At 36.7% G+C, this 19,206-nt stretch overlaps 2 protein-coding genes across 2 annotated transcripts in view; both read left to right on the top strand.

The window, feature by feature from the left end:
• The first annotated feature begins 1,551 nt into the window (after positions 1–1,551).
• On the top strand, positions 1,552–5,483 carry LOC143369751 (uncharacterized). Its single transcript, XM_076814093.1, has 3 exons — positions 1,552–1,961; positions 2,047–2,838; positions 3,344–5,483. Exon 3 carries the CDS (start codon positions 3,359–3,361, stop codon positions 4,901–4,903), a length of 1,545 nt encoding a protein of 514 aa, XP_076670208.1. The 5' UTR covers positions 1,552–1,961; positions 2,047–2,838; positions 3,344–3,358; the 3' UTR covers positions 4,904–5,483.
• Positions 5,484–14,827: 9,344 nt separating this feature from the next.
• Nop5 (nop5 ribonucleoprotein) overlaps positions 14,828–19,206 on the top strand; it is a 199,136-nt gene continuing 194,757 nt past the window's right edge. Inside the window, exon 1 of the mRNA XM_076814079.1 lies at positions 14,828–14,838. The gene's annotated coding sequence lies outside the window, so the exon portion shown is untranslated. The remainder of the gene's footprint in view (positions 14,839–19,206) is intronic.

Here is a 19,206-nt window from a genome sequence, read left to right as displayed (position 1 = left end):
AGTTATTCGAGAATAACGAATAAATTTTTAGTCGACTAAATTTTTAATCATTATACGAAGAACCTTCGTCGCGACTAAGCGTCACGAATAAGCTGTCTCAACAAAGAGATACACGTTCATTATTCATTTTGTATAATGCATGGGCATTAGTGAGTTGCACGACTGCAGCGCGCATAATAAATAGTAAAATCAGAAAACTAAAAAAACAAATTAAAAAATAACACAAAAACCCCTAAAAACATAAAAAGAGCTACAAAACCTTCTACTTCCACGTCGTTAGCTCTGGGTAACGCCAAAGGAAAGAATAATATATGAATGTAACTGCTGTTATTCATTTAGGCTTGTTTAGGTTGGCAACACTGTTTCTGCGTAAAATTTCGATACTCTGACCTTAGAATCGTGATTAGCAATATCAAAAACCCTTAGAAACATATAGTCCAAATTTAAAATTTTACAATGCCCACTATAGTGGCCAGCTCTCTAAAGATTCCCCTGTTTTTCAGTCGCTGTAAAATACATGGAATCAGTAACATTTTAGAAATAATGACCAAATCCACGAATTCGTTTCAAAACCCTTTCAGTTCAAAATCCACTGAGATTTAGACGTCCTAGAGATATCGATAAGCTGTCCGTTAGATGGCACCAAATCAATAATACAGTCCTCACATTAATTAAAGGATCGCCTCTAGGAACCCGAAAAATAGGGGGCAGGTTCGCATGGTCATAACTCCGGCAAAAATAGTCGTATCGTTATTTTGGAAATACCGTTTGAAAACGTGGAATCTCTAATATCAGATGCTTTTTCAGATTTTAGCTGTATTGCTTTTCGACAAAGTTAGAGCGATATAAAGAGCAGTTGGTCAATTTTAAAAAGTTTTCTTCAACTTTACGGTGCTCCACGGGGAGTATGAATTTTTTTACACAGATTCCATATTCACCAGTCGAAAACGACCACCTTCCTGTGTAAAACCAGAGTAATTAATTTCTTGTGCGATTTTTTTTGGCCGAGTTATTTAACTTTGAAGCAAAAATGGATTTTTTTACTTTAGTTGCTTCTAGCATTCGATGCAATCATCGTGGAACGTTCATGAAAAAAGCAACAGAGAGATCAGTCTTTCCTCTTTAAGTAGCATCTTTTGCTTTTTCGATTCGGTTAACATTTCGATGTACCATGTGCTTTCAAATATATGCTTAAAAATTGTACAAATTCCGATTTTTCTTCAACTCGCTGTATCTCCGCGAAGGATAATCGGAACATCGTTATCTTAAGCTCATTTTAAAGCGGAGAGTCTGCCGATTCTTTTGAGTCCCATCTGAACCCGCTGCGATAATTTTTTACCTGTGGCCTTTATGTTTGAAGTTACCGTTTCGGAAAAATAAGGCTACCACGTTAATGTGTCGCACTGTCGGTCGTTCCCAGCGGAAGCGAGCACTCTTGTTCGTATCCCCCCTCGCCGACATAAGCGACGATAGCACCCGAAAGCGAGCCGAGTTACGCCGACGCTACCAACTGTCGCTGTGCGCACAGTGTGTACATAGATATGACGCACACCTCCACGCGATATAACATCGGTGACGCCAATGCCGGCGGTACGGCAGTCACACGGTTGCTGAAGCCACGGCGGAGCTTTTTCCAAAACGGTAACTTCAAACATAAAGGCCACAGGTAAAAAATTATCGCAGCGGGTTCCGATGGGACTCAAAAGAATCGGCAGACTCTCCGCTTTAAAATGAGCTTAAGCTAATGATGTAAAAATTATCCGTCGCGGAGATACAGCGAGTTGAAGAAAAAACGGAATTTGTTCAATTTTTACGCATATTTTCGAAAGGACGTGGTACACCGAAATGTTAACGGAATCGAAGAAGCAAAAGATGCTACTTAAAGAGGAAAGACTGATCTTTCTGTTGCTTTTTTCACGAATGTTCCACGATGATTGCATCGATTGCTAGAAGCAACTAAAGTAAAGAAATCCATTTTTGCTTCAAAGTTGAATAACTCGACCAGAAAAAATCGCACAAGAAATTAATTACTCTGTTTTTACACAGGAAAGTGGTCGCTTTCGATTGGTGTAAATGGAATCTGTATAAAAAAATTCATACTCCCTGTGGAACATCGAAAAATTGAGGATTTTTTTTTAAATTTACCAAGTGCTCTTTATATCGCTAAAACTTTGCCGAAAAGTAATACAGCTAAAATCTGAAGAAAGCATCTGAAAGTAGAGATTCCAAGCTTTCAAACGATAATTTCAAAATATCGATACGACTATTTTTGCCGGAATTATAACCATGTGAACTTTCCCCTATTTTTCGGGTCCTTGAGGACTGTATAATAATGACGAATACTCCTTATGAGGAACGGTTACAGCTGTGGAGTCGCTGATTTCAACATTGATTTTCCTGGTGAGCCCAGAACGAAAATGTGTAAACACATACAGTTGGTGTAGAAAGTATTTGTACAGTGATTAATTCCAACTAAAGTCTTTATTTAATAATACGTTTAAAACAAACATAGTAGGTCCATTCTCTGAAGCTTTCTAAAAACAATATCAAATAAACAAAAGAAAAATACTCGCGTTGTTTATGTAGGGGAGAGTAGGGTAAAACTGACCGTGTGGGTAAAGCGGAGAATCAATGTTTTTCTTAGATAAGACCTGCGAATGAGTTAGTATCGTGTGACATGGGGCCAAACGGTCCTCGCAGCATTTCGTGCCAGACCATAGACCCGTGCACACGTTCTTTTCGATTAACAGCGTTGAAAAAATTTCCGATATCGAAGTTTTGACATTGTGTTGTAGTTTCGACCACTCTTCTTCACTTGGGTTTAGAAAATTCATAACGGTAAGAACATCATTGGTTTCTATAGTACTTACGCTACATTTTGACGTTTTACCCAGTTCTCTACCTTACTCTGAAGTATAATATTAAATGTTTACTAAATTACCTCGTGTGGGGCAAAACGAAACACGTATTATGTATGGGAAAGAATGGAACCGTCTCTTAGTACGTGTTTTTTTTTCTTGTAATTATTAGATTGTAGATTAAAATTGTAATTACTATCCTTGTTCCCTAGAAAATTGATTTTGTATAGAAAATTATGATGTACGGTATACATCTTTCATTCGAGCAAACTGTTAGTTTAAATTGTAATAAATAGCATAATTTGTGGGGTTGATATTCATGTAAAAATCCACGTGTATTCTTAGAAATGATTCTACCCCACGTCGAACTTGAAACGAAACACTTGAACGTAAAACTCGATCCTTCTCTTTAGAGCACTTTCCACTCGAATTCATCGCTTCTGAAACTTGATTGGTTACTAGCATTTTTCTTCGAAACTACGCAGGTAATTAATTCCAAGATGCCACGGAAGTATCAAAGGAAAACCGAAAGGCAGAATTGGTCTGAAGAAAGCATGGCTGCGGCAATTAAGAAAGTCTTGGAGAATAAAATATCTCTCAGAAGAGCGAGTGAAGTGTTTAATATTCCTTTAACTACACTGCACAGAAAAATAGAGAAATCTCTACAGAAAAACTTACAACCTGTAGAAGCTGCAAAGAAAAACCTTGGCTCTTACAGAACTACTTTTACAGATGCTCAAGAACAAGAATTAGTTCAGCACGTATTACTTTTAGAGCAGAGAATGTTTGATGTCACTTTGACAGACTTGCGTAAACTCGCATTTGAGTTGGCACAGAAAAATAACATTCCTCATCGTTATAACACGCAGAAGAATATTGCTGGAAAGGACTGGCTGCATGGGTTTCTTAGTAGGAATGGGGAACTTTTATTGAGACAGCCTGAGAAGCCATCTCTTGCATGTGCAAAGGGTTTCAACCAGGTAGCTGTTGACAATTTCTTTAATCTGTTAGACTCAATATATGAGGAGCACAAATTGTCACCTAATGACATCTATACCGTTGGCGAAACTGGCATAATGGTAGTACCTAATAGACCATCCAAAGTACTAGGCCTTCGTGGGAAAAAACAAGTGGGATCTTTATCGTCATCCGAAAGAAGTGTTCTGGTTACGGTGGAAATGTGCATGAGTGCTGCTGGAAGGTTCGTGCCTTCTATGTTTGTGTTCCCACGAAAGAAGCGAAACCCCAGATTGATGGATGACGCCCCTCCCGGCTCATTTGCTGCATATCATGAAAGTGGATGGATTCAAAAAGAGAGCTTCATTATTTGGTTTAAAAAGTTTATTGAATTCTCCAATCCGTCACCTCAGAAGCCCGTGCTTTTACTGCTGGATGGGCATGCGTCTCATACCAAAAGCATAGAATTATTTCGTCTGGCACAACAAAATAATGTTATTCTGTTATGTTTCCCTCCTCACTGCACTCATCGGTTGCAGCCACTGGATGTGTCACTTATGCCACCAATAAGTGTCTATTATGAGCAAGAGGTGCATAAATGGCTAATTCAACATCCTGGAAGATGCGTAACAATTTACGAGGTAGCGAAATTATTCGGAGCAGCATTTTTAAGAGCCGCCCTCATGCAGACGGCTATTGAAGGATTTAAGAAAACTGGAATATTTCCATTTAATAGACATGTCTGCCCCGATTATATGTTTGCTATATCGCAGACTACTGATAGGTCTGTTGAGCACAGTGAATCTTCAACCTCCAGAGACTATGGTGCCCCGTTCACATGTGAGGAAGGTGAACCTGCAACCGCCAGAGACTACGATGCGCAGACTTCATTATTTTCAAGCACACCAACAATGCTAATGCCTACTCTTCAAGAAGAAAATAGGGTAGAGAAAAAAACGAGCAGAAGAAGGGACAAAACTGTAATATTAACTTCATCTACCTATATCGAGGAACTGGAACTCGAAAGCAACATGAAAGAAGACAAGAAAATGGTAAAGTCGAAAAAAGTAAAAATAGACAGCAGTTAGCAGAAAAAAGATAAACACCTTTAACAAAGAAACCTGAAAAGAATGAAGAGAAATCTCTTACGGGCCGATGCATATTTTTTAATGAACAACATGTTCATTCCACACACGAAGAAGGTTGGATACAATGCATCAAATGTACAGGGTGGGCCCATGAGGCTTGCACTAGTGCTGAAAAGAAAAATATTACATTTGTATGTGATTTTTGTTCATAAAATAATAAACCAACTGGGCTCCATATTAATACTACACAGTACGATATTACACATGCAATTTAGCGCAAATCAAAATAGGACACAGAATATAGTGCACATACAATTTAGAACACATGCAGTTTAACGCACATTTTTGACGTAGAACTACGTCTTTCCCCGCACTATGGGTGTGTTTCGTTTCGCGCATTGAGTGCATAGACTGCAGGCAATGGTGATTGGTGGTTGATACGGTGAGTGTATAGACTGCATAACCTGATTGGAGTATTCGAATTCGAACAACTACGCATGCGCGCATTATGTGCATTGGCTGCTTATGGTTTGATTTTCTGTAGTTGCTGCACGCATCATGCGCTAGAAGTTGGATGATTCTAGGGAATTCTACGAATTAGGTTATGCAGTCTATTCTCTCACTGCATGAACCACCAATCACCATTGCCTGCAGTCGATGCGCAGTATGCGTGAATCGGAACACACCCTATGTAGGTATGCAACGGCTATGGGGGCCCAAATTAAGACTTGGATGTCACGAAATATACAACCCCGTTGCGTCGTTACTGCTCGCAAATGGAAAGAGATAGAGAGGTGATTTTTATAGAGTTAGATAGAGGAAGGAACATTGCATCTAAAACTATATGAACCGTTATTATCAGTTGACTCTGAGCGAGCTGACAGCGTCGCGAAATTGGACGAGATGTGGTTTGATTTCAGCTTGGCGCAGCGAGCACGGCCCGGCAGAATGTAGTGTATACATATATGTACTTATATATTTCTCGTTCGACCGTGCGGTGGCCGTTTCATTTTCGCTGGGTTTCGCTGGTCGCTCACGCGATGATTCGCAGCTTATGCGAAAAATGAAATGCTTTATTTTCTTCATCGAATCAATATGGCAGTGACACCAATGGATTCCTTATGCTTTTTCGATGAAAATCATGCCAAATGTTATGTAAATCGGACTATTTTTAATGAAGTTAATTTTAATTATGCAAATCAATTTTTTATGTAATTTCTTTAATTATGGTCCAAATTATGTCGTTCTTGGGGCCAATTTCATCGGGAAACCATAAAGAATCGATTGTCGTCACTTTCGCAAAGATCTGATTAGAAATACCGAATTCGAGATTCGCCGCTGCTTAGTGCGCAACATTGTATGGGGCCGTTGGTTTCGAGTAGGGCTCTTACTATTTCTCGGATTTACGGATATCCGAGTCTTGGGTATCCGAGTCTTGAGTATCCGAGTACGTGGATACCCACAAAATGTATATTCGGATATCCGGATACTTATTTAATTTAGATTCGAGTACCCGAGTATTTAAGGGAAATTAAGAGAAACTAAATTTCCAGAAATGGCTTTCTTAACAAAAAAATACCCATGTATGCATACCTGCAAAATCAGTAACTTCGGAGAGGGTCTTCTTTACAGCGGATAATATTATAACCACCAAAAGATCATGTTTGTCACCGGAAAATGTAAATGAATTTGTTTTTTCATACCAAAATTAGAAGTTATTATCTTAGGGCGGTATTCTCAATCGCTACTTATTCTTAAGCATTATTCTTAGTAGAGAATGCCGCATGCTTAAGCACTTGCTTAAGAATAAGTAGCGACTGAGAATATGGCCCTTAGTGTGTATGTATAACTGTAAATAAAATATTAATATAATTCCCTTCGCATTTCTTGTTTTAATCACTTCAGTTAAACTTGCTCTCTTTAATTAGAATCGATATAAAGAAAGCTTTATTCAGCCATGATGATAAAATATCCGAAACCGGGTACTCGGATACTCGGATCCAAGTACGGATATTCGGATACTCAGATCCGGATTTCTATCCGGATTTCGAGTTATAACGAGCAATCCGGATACTCGGATATCCGGATAGTAAGAGCCCTAGTTTCGAGTAACAAAGACCACGGAACTCAGCGAGGCGCGTGATTGCTGGCGGTATCGCCTTTGACGACGCTTGCTAGAGAATCACCCCGTATTTTACGTCGCGTTTTTTTTTTGACATTTTGCAAATGATTGTACTGAGAAACTGTTATCAAGCCCTATAACAAAATTTGTATTTAATTAAAACATACTTTTTATATATCGTTTCCAAGATACACCTCTGGATCGGTGGACATTTGTAAAAAAACTTGCCACGAAATTGTTTATAACATTGAAAATTATAGTTTTTTTTACATCAGCCTGCGTTTCTCAATGAGAAGGAAAAAATTGTTAAAGCTTATACAAAAATTAGAGATCCTCCCCCTCTGCCCCAGCTGTCCCCCACTCTATACCAATATCTCAGAAACGATCAACCTGTACCTTCTGTTTCTAATAACTTTTTAATAAATAACGACCGCTGATTAAGTTATAAGGAAAAGTCACTCAGGGTCATATCCTTGACAACATATATAAAGCTCAAGGTCGTCGGAGCTGCCTCACCAATACTGCAGAATTGCCATAAGTTTATTCGATCAGAATTTATCCGACGAATAATGATAATTTTTTTTATTCGCAGACAATTTCATTCCTAGCGTCGAATAAAATTTTTGTAAGAAATTCTTGCAGCATAGGTACTTTATTAACGCGTGCATATCAGGTATGCTCAGTTTAATCAGTTCAGGTTACAAGGTTCTCGTTTGTGTCTGATTTGGTCCTCCCGCTAGCAAGGCCAGCTCAAGAATCCCTCTTGCATCCCCTTGAGCAAGGATCGATGCCTCCCACATCGATTCCCATTCTGTGAGGATAACTCTATTCCCATCGAAATGCTAGGGGGCAGTTTCTGGGTGCGTTCTGTTTCGTGCATTGAGTGCATAGACAGGCAATGGTGATTGGTGGTTCATACGGTGAGTGAATAGACTGTATAACCTAATTCGTAGAATTCCCTAGAATCCTCCAACTTCTAGCGCATGATGCGTGCAGCAACTAGGGTAGATGTCCCAATTACCGTGCTTTGACGCCGACGTACTCGCGGAGGAATTAATTACTAACTTCTCTTACTTTAATTTTGCTTGATGAAAATTTATATTGGTGCTTTGAACTTTTCTCTTTATTAAGGCATTTTTCTGGTTGAAAATGTTAATTTTTCATATTTTTTCAATTGAAATAAAAAATACATGTTTTGGCCCAATTACCGTGCCCTGAAAAATGCGTTGTCCCTATTCCCGTGCCCCCAATTGCCCTTTTTTTAATAGCGTTCCCGCGGTTAGGTTATGTCTTTGAACTTTGAACTGTTCAAAACATTTTTTTGCTCTACGAGAGGTGTTTTTATGTAATTTTAATATGACCTTTTCATTACAAAAGCAAAATATGCAAATATAAATTTCTGTTCACCCGTTCTGAGAAACGAATGTCAGGTTAGGTTTAGCAGTTACAGAGGGAGCCAGTGGGATTCGAGGGGCACGGTAATAGGGACAGGCGTTAAATTCCTGTCCCAATTACCGGATTCACTCAAAAATATATCTTCAAAAATACGAAAACGTTCAAAAGTGCTCATTTTGCTATTTTTTCATAAAATTAGAACCTTTTATGATATAATAAACACTTTACATAAGTGCAAATCATGATAATTATCACTTCTGTAAAGTACGTGTTCCTTAACGTTTCCGGTAAGGATTTAGGTAAATCCATCGAAATCTTCATATGCATTTTAGAAATTTTTTTTACTATGCTTTAATTGTTTAAAAATGCAACCTTCTTGTTTGTAACACATACATTAATAGTTTAATTTAATTTAAAAAAATTCTTTCCTTATTTATTTAAGCGAGTTTTTTTGTACGGCTTCTTCAAGCATAAAGGCACGGTAATTGGGACATCTTCCCTACTGTAAATCGAAGGAGGGGCAGCCAATGCACATAATGCGCGCATTCGAATTCAAATACTCCAAATACGTAGGGTAAATTAGCCCATGATGTAAGGATATAAGGTGTGCTCTTGCGCACCCTTTTCAAATTAGCCAATAACGCGCTCTTCCCAAGATCCTTCATATCGGATTGTCAACCAATAGGATAGAACGAATTTGTCAACATTTCGATATGCGCCCATACACTTGCATATGCATTCATATACAAACATATTTTAATATGGCGGAAATTGGGAATGCGCGGTAAAAGACGAAAATGAGCTGCTCAACGAGCACACCTTATATCCTTACATCATGAATTAGCCGAATATGAGACCCATTTCTTAAAAACATTATAACTTTTAACTGAGAACACTTTTATTAAAATTCGATACACGTTTTAAAAGTAGAATATGTATTCGCACATAGCTCTGCATTTGTTGTCATTGTAGTAAAATTATAGACTGACGTCAGTAACGCTCGATATGTATTACTCGAATGATTCCAATGTAGCGCGCGGGTAGGTAAAGAGACAAATACGCATGCGCGACTAACTATGTAGTCTATGCACTCAATGCGCGAAACGGAACGCACCCACTGTGTTTTTCGTGCGTCCTTCATGTGTCAACATCTGCGTGCCACTTGAGGGAGGCGACGCACAGTGGCGTGTGTTCTAGGGAATTGTAAATAAATTCAATTTTCAACTTGGCAGATAATGGAAATGTAAACACATGAAAATGTTCTTAAATATGTCTATTATAATAGTCAAAGTTGTTTTTTTTTTTAAATATTGCCGACTGCTCTATAATTGTTTAAAGTTGTACGAAACTTTATGTAATGACTTGAGGAGCAGCCTGAAAAAAGAAACAATTACCTAATAGTCTTTGCTTTGTTAGATCATATTTTCAAAATTCTACAAATTAAAATTTTGTTCAGTAATTTCAATATTTGATTATTATTTTTAAAAACTTATTAGTTTATAGTTTGAGAAGAGAAGGTTGAACATTTTCTGTAATTAATTAACGGAATGGGGGACCCGTGCTCTTAACGGGAAAACACTGTATAACTTCCTACAGATGCTTGACTACTAATAATTCAGTTCATTACCAACATATATGTCAGCACTTACTTTACGAGATATTGCGAATAAAGATATTACGTGCTAGACGATATGAGATGCACTTACGCTACATGCTTACATTTTGTAGGGACAGTTGGCTTTGTTTATATCATCTGGAAATTATTTTCTTTCAACTTAGCAAATTTTAAACATACACCTGTTACAAGGTGGGTATGATAGCAAAACGACGATAAGCATGGGTTATGCTAATCCGTGAAAAACAATTAATAGAATTTTCGCACAAGAAAAGTAGTAAATATGCTTATATTACAATTTGAAATCGCAACATGTAAATATACATTTATAATCATTAATAATTTCTCTTTATTTAGTTTTGAGTTTCATACACATTGACCGCCCACCTCCGCATTTATTGCTATTTCTCAGCTATTGTATCAATTCGTCAAGCTCTGTTTTGTTATTCTGATATTATGTTTATTAATTCCTATATTATTTTTTATCTTGTTACTTTTTAATAAATATTTACTATGTTACTTTTATTGCATTCTCTTTTTCCTGTCTGTCTCTGTATCAGAGTTAGGTTAATAGCATCGCAAAGTTGTAATCGCCTTTTATAATAAACTAAGTAGCTTAAAGTGCCCGGGGTTGTCCGGGCAAAACTTTGATTGTCACAGAGTGTGAAGGGGTTGAAATAAGGGGGAAGGGATGGGATATCCGGATTTCATGGTGGCCTATATTTTCCGCAGAGTTCTAAAGAGTAATCATGCAAAATTTTGTCCAGATCGGATAAAGAGTTTAGAAGTTAATAGGGAACATACAGACAGACATTCGATTTTCTGTATATGAATAAAATATAGCTGCGTGTGCGCGGCGTTGCTCGGGCGTTTGAGGGAGTGGGCTTTTAGGTGAGTAACAGCTGCTTGTACATACTTTGTGCAATATTTTTTAAGGTGTTGAAGAAAATAGAACAAGCGAACAGAAAAAAGAGAGTCGTTCGTTATAGGATACCCCACTGTATTAAGGAGGTTCGATACCTCACTTGTGGGGCAGGAGGCGAGAGGGGTAAGCCTATGCTTATACATGGGAGCTCTGCAGTGATACCAATCTGAGATAAAAAAAAATTATGTAGACAGAAATGTTATTTACATGTCTATTCCTAATAAAATTATTACTACATATTTTGTTTTGGAATTCAATTAAACAAAAAGTATGTTTAATGCAGTTAGAAATATAATATTTTCGTTAAAAGTAGCGTAAAATATGCGAGCGAAATGCGGCAACGTCGCTTTGCGTCCATCTTTCTTTCTCTTTCCACTTTCCACTTGTGGCGTCCCTTTGCACGTTCGTACTGGTTCGCAACAAATTACTAAATACATGTTTACAGCTTGGTAGTGTTTTTACAAATTTTTACTGTATCCTTTGTACCAGTATACACTGTATAGATGGCTACCTGACGTACAGCGTTGCCGCGTTTCAAAGAGTTCCTTCAGGCAGTTCCAAAAATACGAGCACATTGCTGTCTATTTATTCAATTATCTAATAAACCGTACGGTTCATGTCCGATTTTCTTTTTTAGAATTTCATAGGAATACTTGAGCTTTTCATTGCAACATTTTTTAGGACTTTCTCACTATTTTTAAGGACTCTGTGTAACATTTTATAGAAATTTTATCGCTTCTCCCATAACAGCCTGTGTATAAGAGCGCAACTTTGTTTTCAATTTTTTCATAAACCGTGCTGTCAATCGACTTGAAATTTTAACACAATGCGGACTACACTTCGGACATTAGATCAAAACACTTTTCAAAGATTTCTCATTATTTTTGCGCCGGTATCGAACCTCCTTAAGGGAGGAGCCTGGTGTAACTAGCTGAAATTCGAGGCATGTTTAGGAAATTTTTTTTAATGACAGTATTTAATCGATCTTTTTGAAACTTTCAGGATATTATATTGTGAGATTAAGGTAGATCAAAAAAAAATTTTAGTAAAAAAGAGCGGCAAATAACAGAGTTATAAGGGCTTATGCCCAGTCCGTTGGCGACGCAATTGTTCCACGGCGGACAACGTAGCGTCTACTGTATTCATCTAAAACCAAAAATTCAACAATTTCTGTTTAGTTTATAAGTGCACGCACAAATCGTATAAATTCATAACTTAAAAGATGCAAAATTGAACAAATGACGACCTCATGAAAAAAAAGTTTTTCGAACGAAATTTTGCCTTAAATGTGTAAAAAAAGTTATTTATTTAAACAATATCATTATACCAATAGCTAAGCTCTGTGAAGAAAATGTTCACAAATATCCGTGCACAAGGTCAAGTCGATCGGTTGAATATTTTTGGAGTTACATTGCCCACCAATTGCAAATCTGTCGATTCGAGAAAAAAGCATTTAAAGTTTTCTGGTAACCTGGTGCTCCGTAGCAAAACCGGCTACATCCGCTTTAATTTCTCGAATTTCGTTTTGCGGCTTTGGGAGCATATTATCGTGATGTTTAGCTATTGATTTATGCAAAACAAAAAATCGATTTCTTCGACCCGCTACACCAGGCTCCCCCCTTAAGGTGAGTTTAGACCAAACGAATGAATGCTCGTTTGCCCCTCCCCCCTACTTTGACAAAATTCAAGTCTAAAGGAGCATTCGTTTATGCTCGGTAAAAAATTCGCCGAACGTTTTAGAATGCTCGTTTTATTTTATAAACAAATGCTGAATGTACACTGGGCGCCAGAATCGGCTTGCTTTCGAAAATTTGGCAACGTTGCATGTCACTAGAACCGCTGAGTTACGCCTAGTGATATGCAACGTTGCCAAATTTCCGAAGGGAAGCCGTTTTAACGCCTAGTGTATGAAGAACGTTCAAGAAATCTTCGGCTCATATAAGCTACACGAACATTCGCTTGCATTTGATGCGAACATTGTTTAATTATCGTTTACACTGAACGAGCATGAATTTTGTCGAAGTGGGGGGCAAATGAGCATTCGTCCTTTTGGTCTAAACCAGGCCTTCCCAAGTAGGGGAAACCACTCCTGAAACACATGTTTCGGTTCTCCCTCCAACGCTACGCCTTCAGCTAAGGTGGGACGATTCCTACTACCCTTTCTCCAAGGAGACAGTAACGCCGCTAGGAAGCATGTTGGGGCGCTTTAGGGTGAAAGTACCAAGTGTGTCAAGTTTTTATAGGAAGTTTCGTAATGACTTAAAAATAGTAGGAAAAATTAAAATTTAAACTAGCATTTCGAAATGACGTAAAAAGAATTAAAAAAAAATTATTACATACAACGATACAATAATAATTACTGTATCGTTGTATGCCATACATTTTTTTAATTACTGTATCGTTGTACGTAATAAATTTTTTTAATTCGTTTTACGTCATTTCGTAATGCTACTTTAAATTTTAATTTTCCCTACTATTTTTAAGTCATTACGAAATTTCCTATAAAAACTTGACACACTTGGTACTTTCACCCTAAAGCGCCCCAACATGCTTCCTAGCGGCGTTACTGTCTCCTCGGAGAAAGGGTAGTAGGAATCGTCCCACCTTAGCTGAAGGCGTAGCATTGGAGGGAGAACCGAAACATGTGTTTCAGGAGTGGTTTTCCCCTACTTGGGAAGGCCTGGTCTAAACGCACCTTAAAAGAAATATTGTGGCGACACGGGCGACGGAGTTTCGACGGCGTCCCTGGATTGCCGTTGCCTTGGTCAGGAGAGGAAGTGGCGGGAGAAACAAAACACGGTGGCGGCCGGAGGAAGACGCTAGGGAGCAGGGCTATGATTGGGCTTTTAGAAAAGGTTACGAAAGGACAACCGGCCTCCTAACGCGAGTTCAACGCGGAAAGACGCCGCAGTTCGTAAAGATCTAACATAACACTGATTATATTTCTTCGATAGTTAATATGAACCAATACCTGTAGAAAACTTATCTCCTTGTAGTCTCTTGTCGCCTCACTGAATATATGAGGAATCAACCTAGAAAATAAATACATTGAACTATAGTCGAATTAACGAAAGAAGGCACCTGGGCGGCCCGTAGGCCGGCGCGCGTGGCTCCGGAGAGACCCAATGCCTGCTCCGCACTTCGTGCGACGTTGCCACGTTGTGTAGCAGATCCGACGTCTCTTTCTATCTTCAAGCGCAACTGTGTCTCCCTCACTGGCTCGATAAAACAGATTCCTTCATCTGCAAGTCACTCCTCGCCAAATCGATCACATTTTTAGAGACTTTGATCAGAATGCGATATGTATTTTGTGAATCACGTGAAATTATGGAAAGGTTTGAGTCACTGTTTAATAGGTTTTGAACTTGGTTACAAAATATAGAGTTAATGAAATTCTTCATCGGTTAATAACAGCTCATGCTGACGTTTTTTTTTCAAAATTCCATTCTCGAAAGCAGAATATTTCGTACGCGAAATTTGCAAAATAAAACTTTGGTTATAATTTTCAAAATTACAAAATTAATTTTTCAATATAAAAAAGAGTATTAGAATAGCCCGCAGTTTCTAGATTAAAATGAAAAAATAATGAATTCAATACGATAAAGAGTTTCGGAGATAAAAATTCACAAGTACAGCTCGGTTTCATGAAAATACGCAAAAATTGAACAAATTCAAAACCAGTAAAGTGTTGACTGAAATCCCTTCCTATATAATATCTCAGTTCGAACAAAATCCCTGACATCGAGTGCAAAAAGTGATCGATTTGCCGTGGAATGACGCTAAATAGAATAAGAATCCTAAGAGCCTGTATTCCTCGACTTGTCCGCCATTCATTCTGCATGGTTCGTGCCGCAATAGCCAATAAGATTCGACACTCTGTCAAATCTCTATGAGAAGGACAATGGGTTCATATATATGCACCCGACAAAGACAACGATTACTCTAGGCCCACAGCTAAGTAGTCGAAAGTCATTGGCCAAGGCGTAGGGAGCCGCGTAGGGGAAGCACCAATCGCGAGCCTGGAGTAGCGGCAACGTCGCAAATTCAGGCCCCGGTCCCAAGGTGCCTTCTTTCGTTAATTCGACTATATCTACCTATTATATTGAATCTATTTCTTTCATTCCTGACCTTGCGTGGCCTTGACGGTCATAGTAGGGTAAAGTAGCCGAATATGACGACCTCTCTTAATATGAGACCCCAACTTGTCTCCGCTACAGAACTCTTGAATGTCATAGCAATGTTATTTTTTTGCTAACTAAATGTGTATTTGTTGTTTTTTTACGCACAGTGGCATTATAATCAATTAAGCTTCTTGAGCAAGCACATATTTTTTAAATACCTTGTAGAAAGTTTTTGAAGTGCTTCGATTAAATTACAAATACCTCTGAAGTAGTAAGTGCATAATGATTTTCACAAATACTGTTGTATGTTGCTTGCAATAGAGCTTAAGGCTTACTAGTTGTAAGGTGAATGTCCCAATTTCTGCTGATTTAAGAGGTAACTTGTCATAAAGAAGGTGTAAAAGATTTGTTTGTGATCAAAATTTGCAGAGTAATTGATTAATACTTGAATAATAAATCAACCAATTCAAAAACTATTTAAGAAAGATATTTCAAGATGTTTGACTGTTAGTAATTTGTAATTAAATATATAATGCTCTAAATGTCCGTATTTCTGCTCATGAAAAATAGCGATGTATGTACTCCCGAAGCTCGTGCAACACTCGCGTAAATGTTTAAATAATTTAGAATTATTTTGTTGCAACTATAGTACGAACGTAACGCATATAATAATAAGAAAAATACGAAATGAGCAGAAATTGGGACATTCGCCTTATACCATTAAATGATAAAGACTTAACTTCGAAGCTACTTAATAGTTATCGTGTTATTGTTTCCGAATATGAGACCCGTGAAAGTTCAACTGATGAGAGTGAAGAAGAAACTGTTCTGAATGATGAAAGTGATTACGAAAGAAAATTATGATAGAGTGCTTGTTTTGCACAGGTTTTTATTCTTCAGATGTGCTAGGTGAACAATGGGTTAAGTATACGTATAAAGTGTTATGATGACAAACTTGAAATTTTTCAATTAATTTTTTTTTGTATTGTATACGTTATATTAAAATACCCCGAAAGTTTTCGAAACATCGAATTTATTTTTCTTTACTAAAAAAATTCGCGAAAATCGCCTTTTCTCAGCGCCCTACACCACGTTGTCACCTTAATTCTTATGAGCATACCAAATGTCTGAAACAAGAAACAGACCGTATTCTCACGGTTCAAATCAATTCTTTCACACTAAGTAATTTTCAAAGTAGGATTAAAGACTAAGAAAATTGTAGGCAGTAAGATATTAACACGTTCAGTATGGAAGCGAATTGACGGTATTTCTACCCTCTTCTAGGGTAGGGTGGGGCTAAAAGTCCCGTTTTTCATATAAACCTATGTAAAATTTAGTAATAACAATCTGCAGATATCTGCTGTTATTTTGTATAAATTATAACTATTATGCTTTACGTTCACGAAATTCTTTTGTTGATATTGTTATTTTCTATTGAGTTATAGTCTTTTTGTGTAATATTAAACTAAATAAGTAAAAAACTCTTTTCAAATCAACAAATATTTATTAAACCAATTTTTTTTGGTATACAATATTGAAAGGAAAGCTGACTTCTTTAATAAAAAAAATAAAAATATAAGTCAAAGGTTTACTTTGAACTAAAAACTAAAAAAAATCGCTCAACTAAAACAAAAACACTATTTAAAGACTTGGGGATCATTTCTTTATACTTTGGCCATCTTATTATGAAAACAAATAATAAAATATATGTTTTCAGTCTGAGGGACTTTTTGCCCCAATGGTACGTCTATAGTTTCTGCGATATATACGTTAGAAAATATTATCATTCAGCAATAAACAATATCATGTACTCATTACTAAAGGAACATACAATCTTAACGTACTTGGTTGACACGCTTTTAAACCGTGGTTTACTTCGTATAAAACAATAAAGACGACGTATTTCTTTTAGTTTTCGATACATAAAATAAAGAAGGCGTCGTGTAATTCGCACGAACGTCCAGGAGCGACTGGCGACTCTGTGGTCACCTCAGTTTCTTCTCGCCTTTTACATAGTATACTGCGAAATTCAATACATTGTTTAAGGACAGAGATTTTGAATTCGGGACTTTGTACCCGCTGGACTTTTAGCCCCACCCTACCGTACTACATCCGAGTGACGTCACTGGGCGTTATCGACTACTTTGAGATTCGCTCGTCAGTATTCATCTTGCAGTGGGTGAGAATGCATGCGGTGTTACATGCATGTATATGAGGGTTTAATATAAGTGTTAGTTATAGCCATTTATCATTTAGTTTAATTATTGAAATTGTTTCTAACCATATATTTGAAAATGAGTGGTGTTGACAATAATCAAATCAGCTCGGAAGAAAAAACAGACCAATTTTACCAAAGAGAAAATGGTGGGGTTTTTATGTAATTTTGAATCGAATGAAAAATACATACCTATAAGCAGCCATACTCCGAAACGCATGTAAATCAGGAGCAATAAACCTTACATATAAAAAGGGATTGTACAATCTTAAGTAGTGTTACTTCCTCATAATTACCTTAATTAATGGAATATATATTTATATTTTACTCTTTAATTTAATAAATATATATTAATTCTAAATTTAAATTATTTGTAATAATTTTATGGAACATATTAAAATATATATATATATATATATATATGGATTTAATTTACTTATTAATCAATTTAGTTTAATATGTTCCATAAAATTATTACAAATAATTTAAATTTAGAATTGATACATATTTATTAAATTAAAAAGTAAAATATAATATATTAATTTTATTAATATATTATATATATAGATAAATAAAGCTTTAGAACTTATTAATATATATATATATATATATATATATAGGTCATAGTATACCATATGGTTGAATTTGTGTTGGCAGTCGCTTTCATATTGGGTAATCAAATATATAACATTCCATTTAAAAAACTAAAAGTCACCCTCGTTTCAAGGAAAATATTGCGAACACCAAAAATTCAGATACCGTATTATGTCGAATATAAAAAACAGTAAGAGTTTTCCTTCTTCAGTTTTTTTTTTTCAATTACTGACCATTTTCGAGAATTCTGTATTAGAATATCAGGTATAGCCGCTTGGCCGCTGTGAGTGCCGCACGGCCCGAGCGACCAGTCGAGCCGGTGTGATTTGACGCAACGTTACATTCAATTAATTTTCATTTGGCCAATTTTAAAACGTCCACGTTTTTCATAATATGTCCATAAAGAGGAAAAACAGGGCTTTATCCTCCTATTTTTCCAAATTTATAAAAAGGTGCCTTCAACTATAAAATTGCGTTTGTTTAGAACAATTATTAAATAAATGGTCAAATATTCGTTTTTAGTAAGTGAAATAATTTTTATTAGGTACTCTTATATCTGCACTGTAAGCACCCAAAAGGTCATTTTTATCAGTTTATTAGTTCAACAGTTACAATTTTTGGAAAAATAGTAAACACTATATTTCAAAGAGCTGTAACATCCACAATTTTTGACATTTCGAAAAATCCTTCGAGATATGTCTATATACCCCTAAAGACTACAACATATCCAAGTTGCACCAAAATCCGAAATGTTACTCCGAAAAGTGTCCGACTTCGGGTGGAATGACCCAGAAGCAGATCAGATACTTTTCTCAAATCCTTGATGTCTCGAATTTTCATGATATTAAAATATATTGTAGTCCATATGAAATTAGAGAGGGCTAAGTCCTCATTTCTTCAGATTCGAAATTGTTTAAAAAAATACAAATTATCAATTTAGCGAAACGGCTTCAGAAATGAATTTTAATCTCCTAAATTATTGAAGGTACGGACTTGTGTCTTTTTTTTTAATCATGAAGGATGGATCTGTGTGAATGAATTGTTTTTGTAGTCCGAGAAAGGTGTTTACAACATAAACATAATAGAAATGCTTTTCTTTTGAAAATTTGATGTCCGGTTAGAGTGTAAAAGAATTTGAAAAAAATATGTCCTTATTCTGTGTTTTATTCCATATCCAGTAAACTTCTTTAATTGGCGGAGATTGAAAAACTCTATGTAAGTAGTGGGGGCACGGTGACAAACATCGCGCGATGCGCCTGGATTCAGGTAGGTGGGAGCGTTTGGTCTACTAGTGGTGCAATAAAAAACCCCAATAT

Source organism: Andrena cerasifolii, chromosome 6 (assembly GCF_050908995.1).
Source record: "Andrena cerasifolii isolate SP2316 chromosome 6, iyAndCera1_principal, whole genome shotgun sequence".
NCBI classification, from domain to species: Eukaryota; Metazoa; Arthropoda; class Insecta; order Hymenoptera; family Andrenidae; genus Andrena; species Andrena cerasifolii.
This window is presented reverse-complemented; position numbering and strand designations above follow the sequence as displayed.

Bases quoted from the DNA above. Each gene is read 5' to 3' on its own strand.
- LOC143369751 (XM_076814093.1), top strand. From the start codon at position 3,359: ATGCCACGGAAGTATCAAAGGAAAACCGAAAGGCAGAATTGGTCTGAA.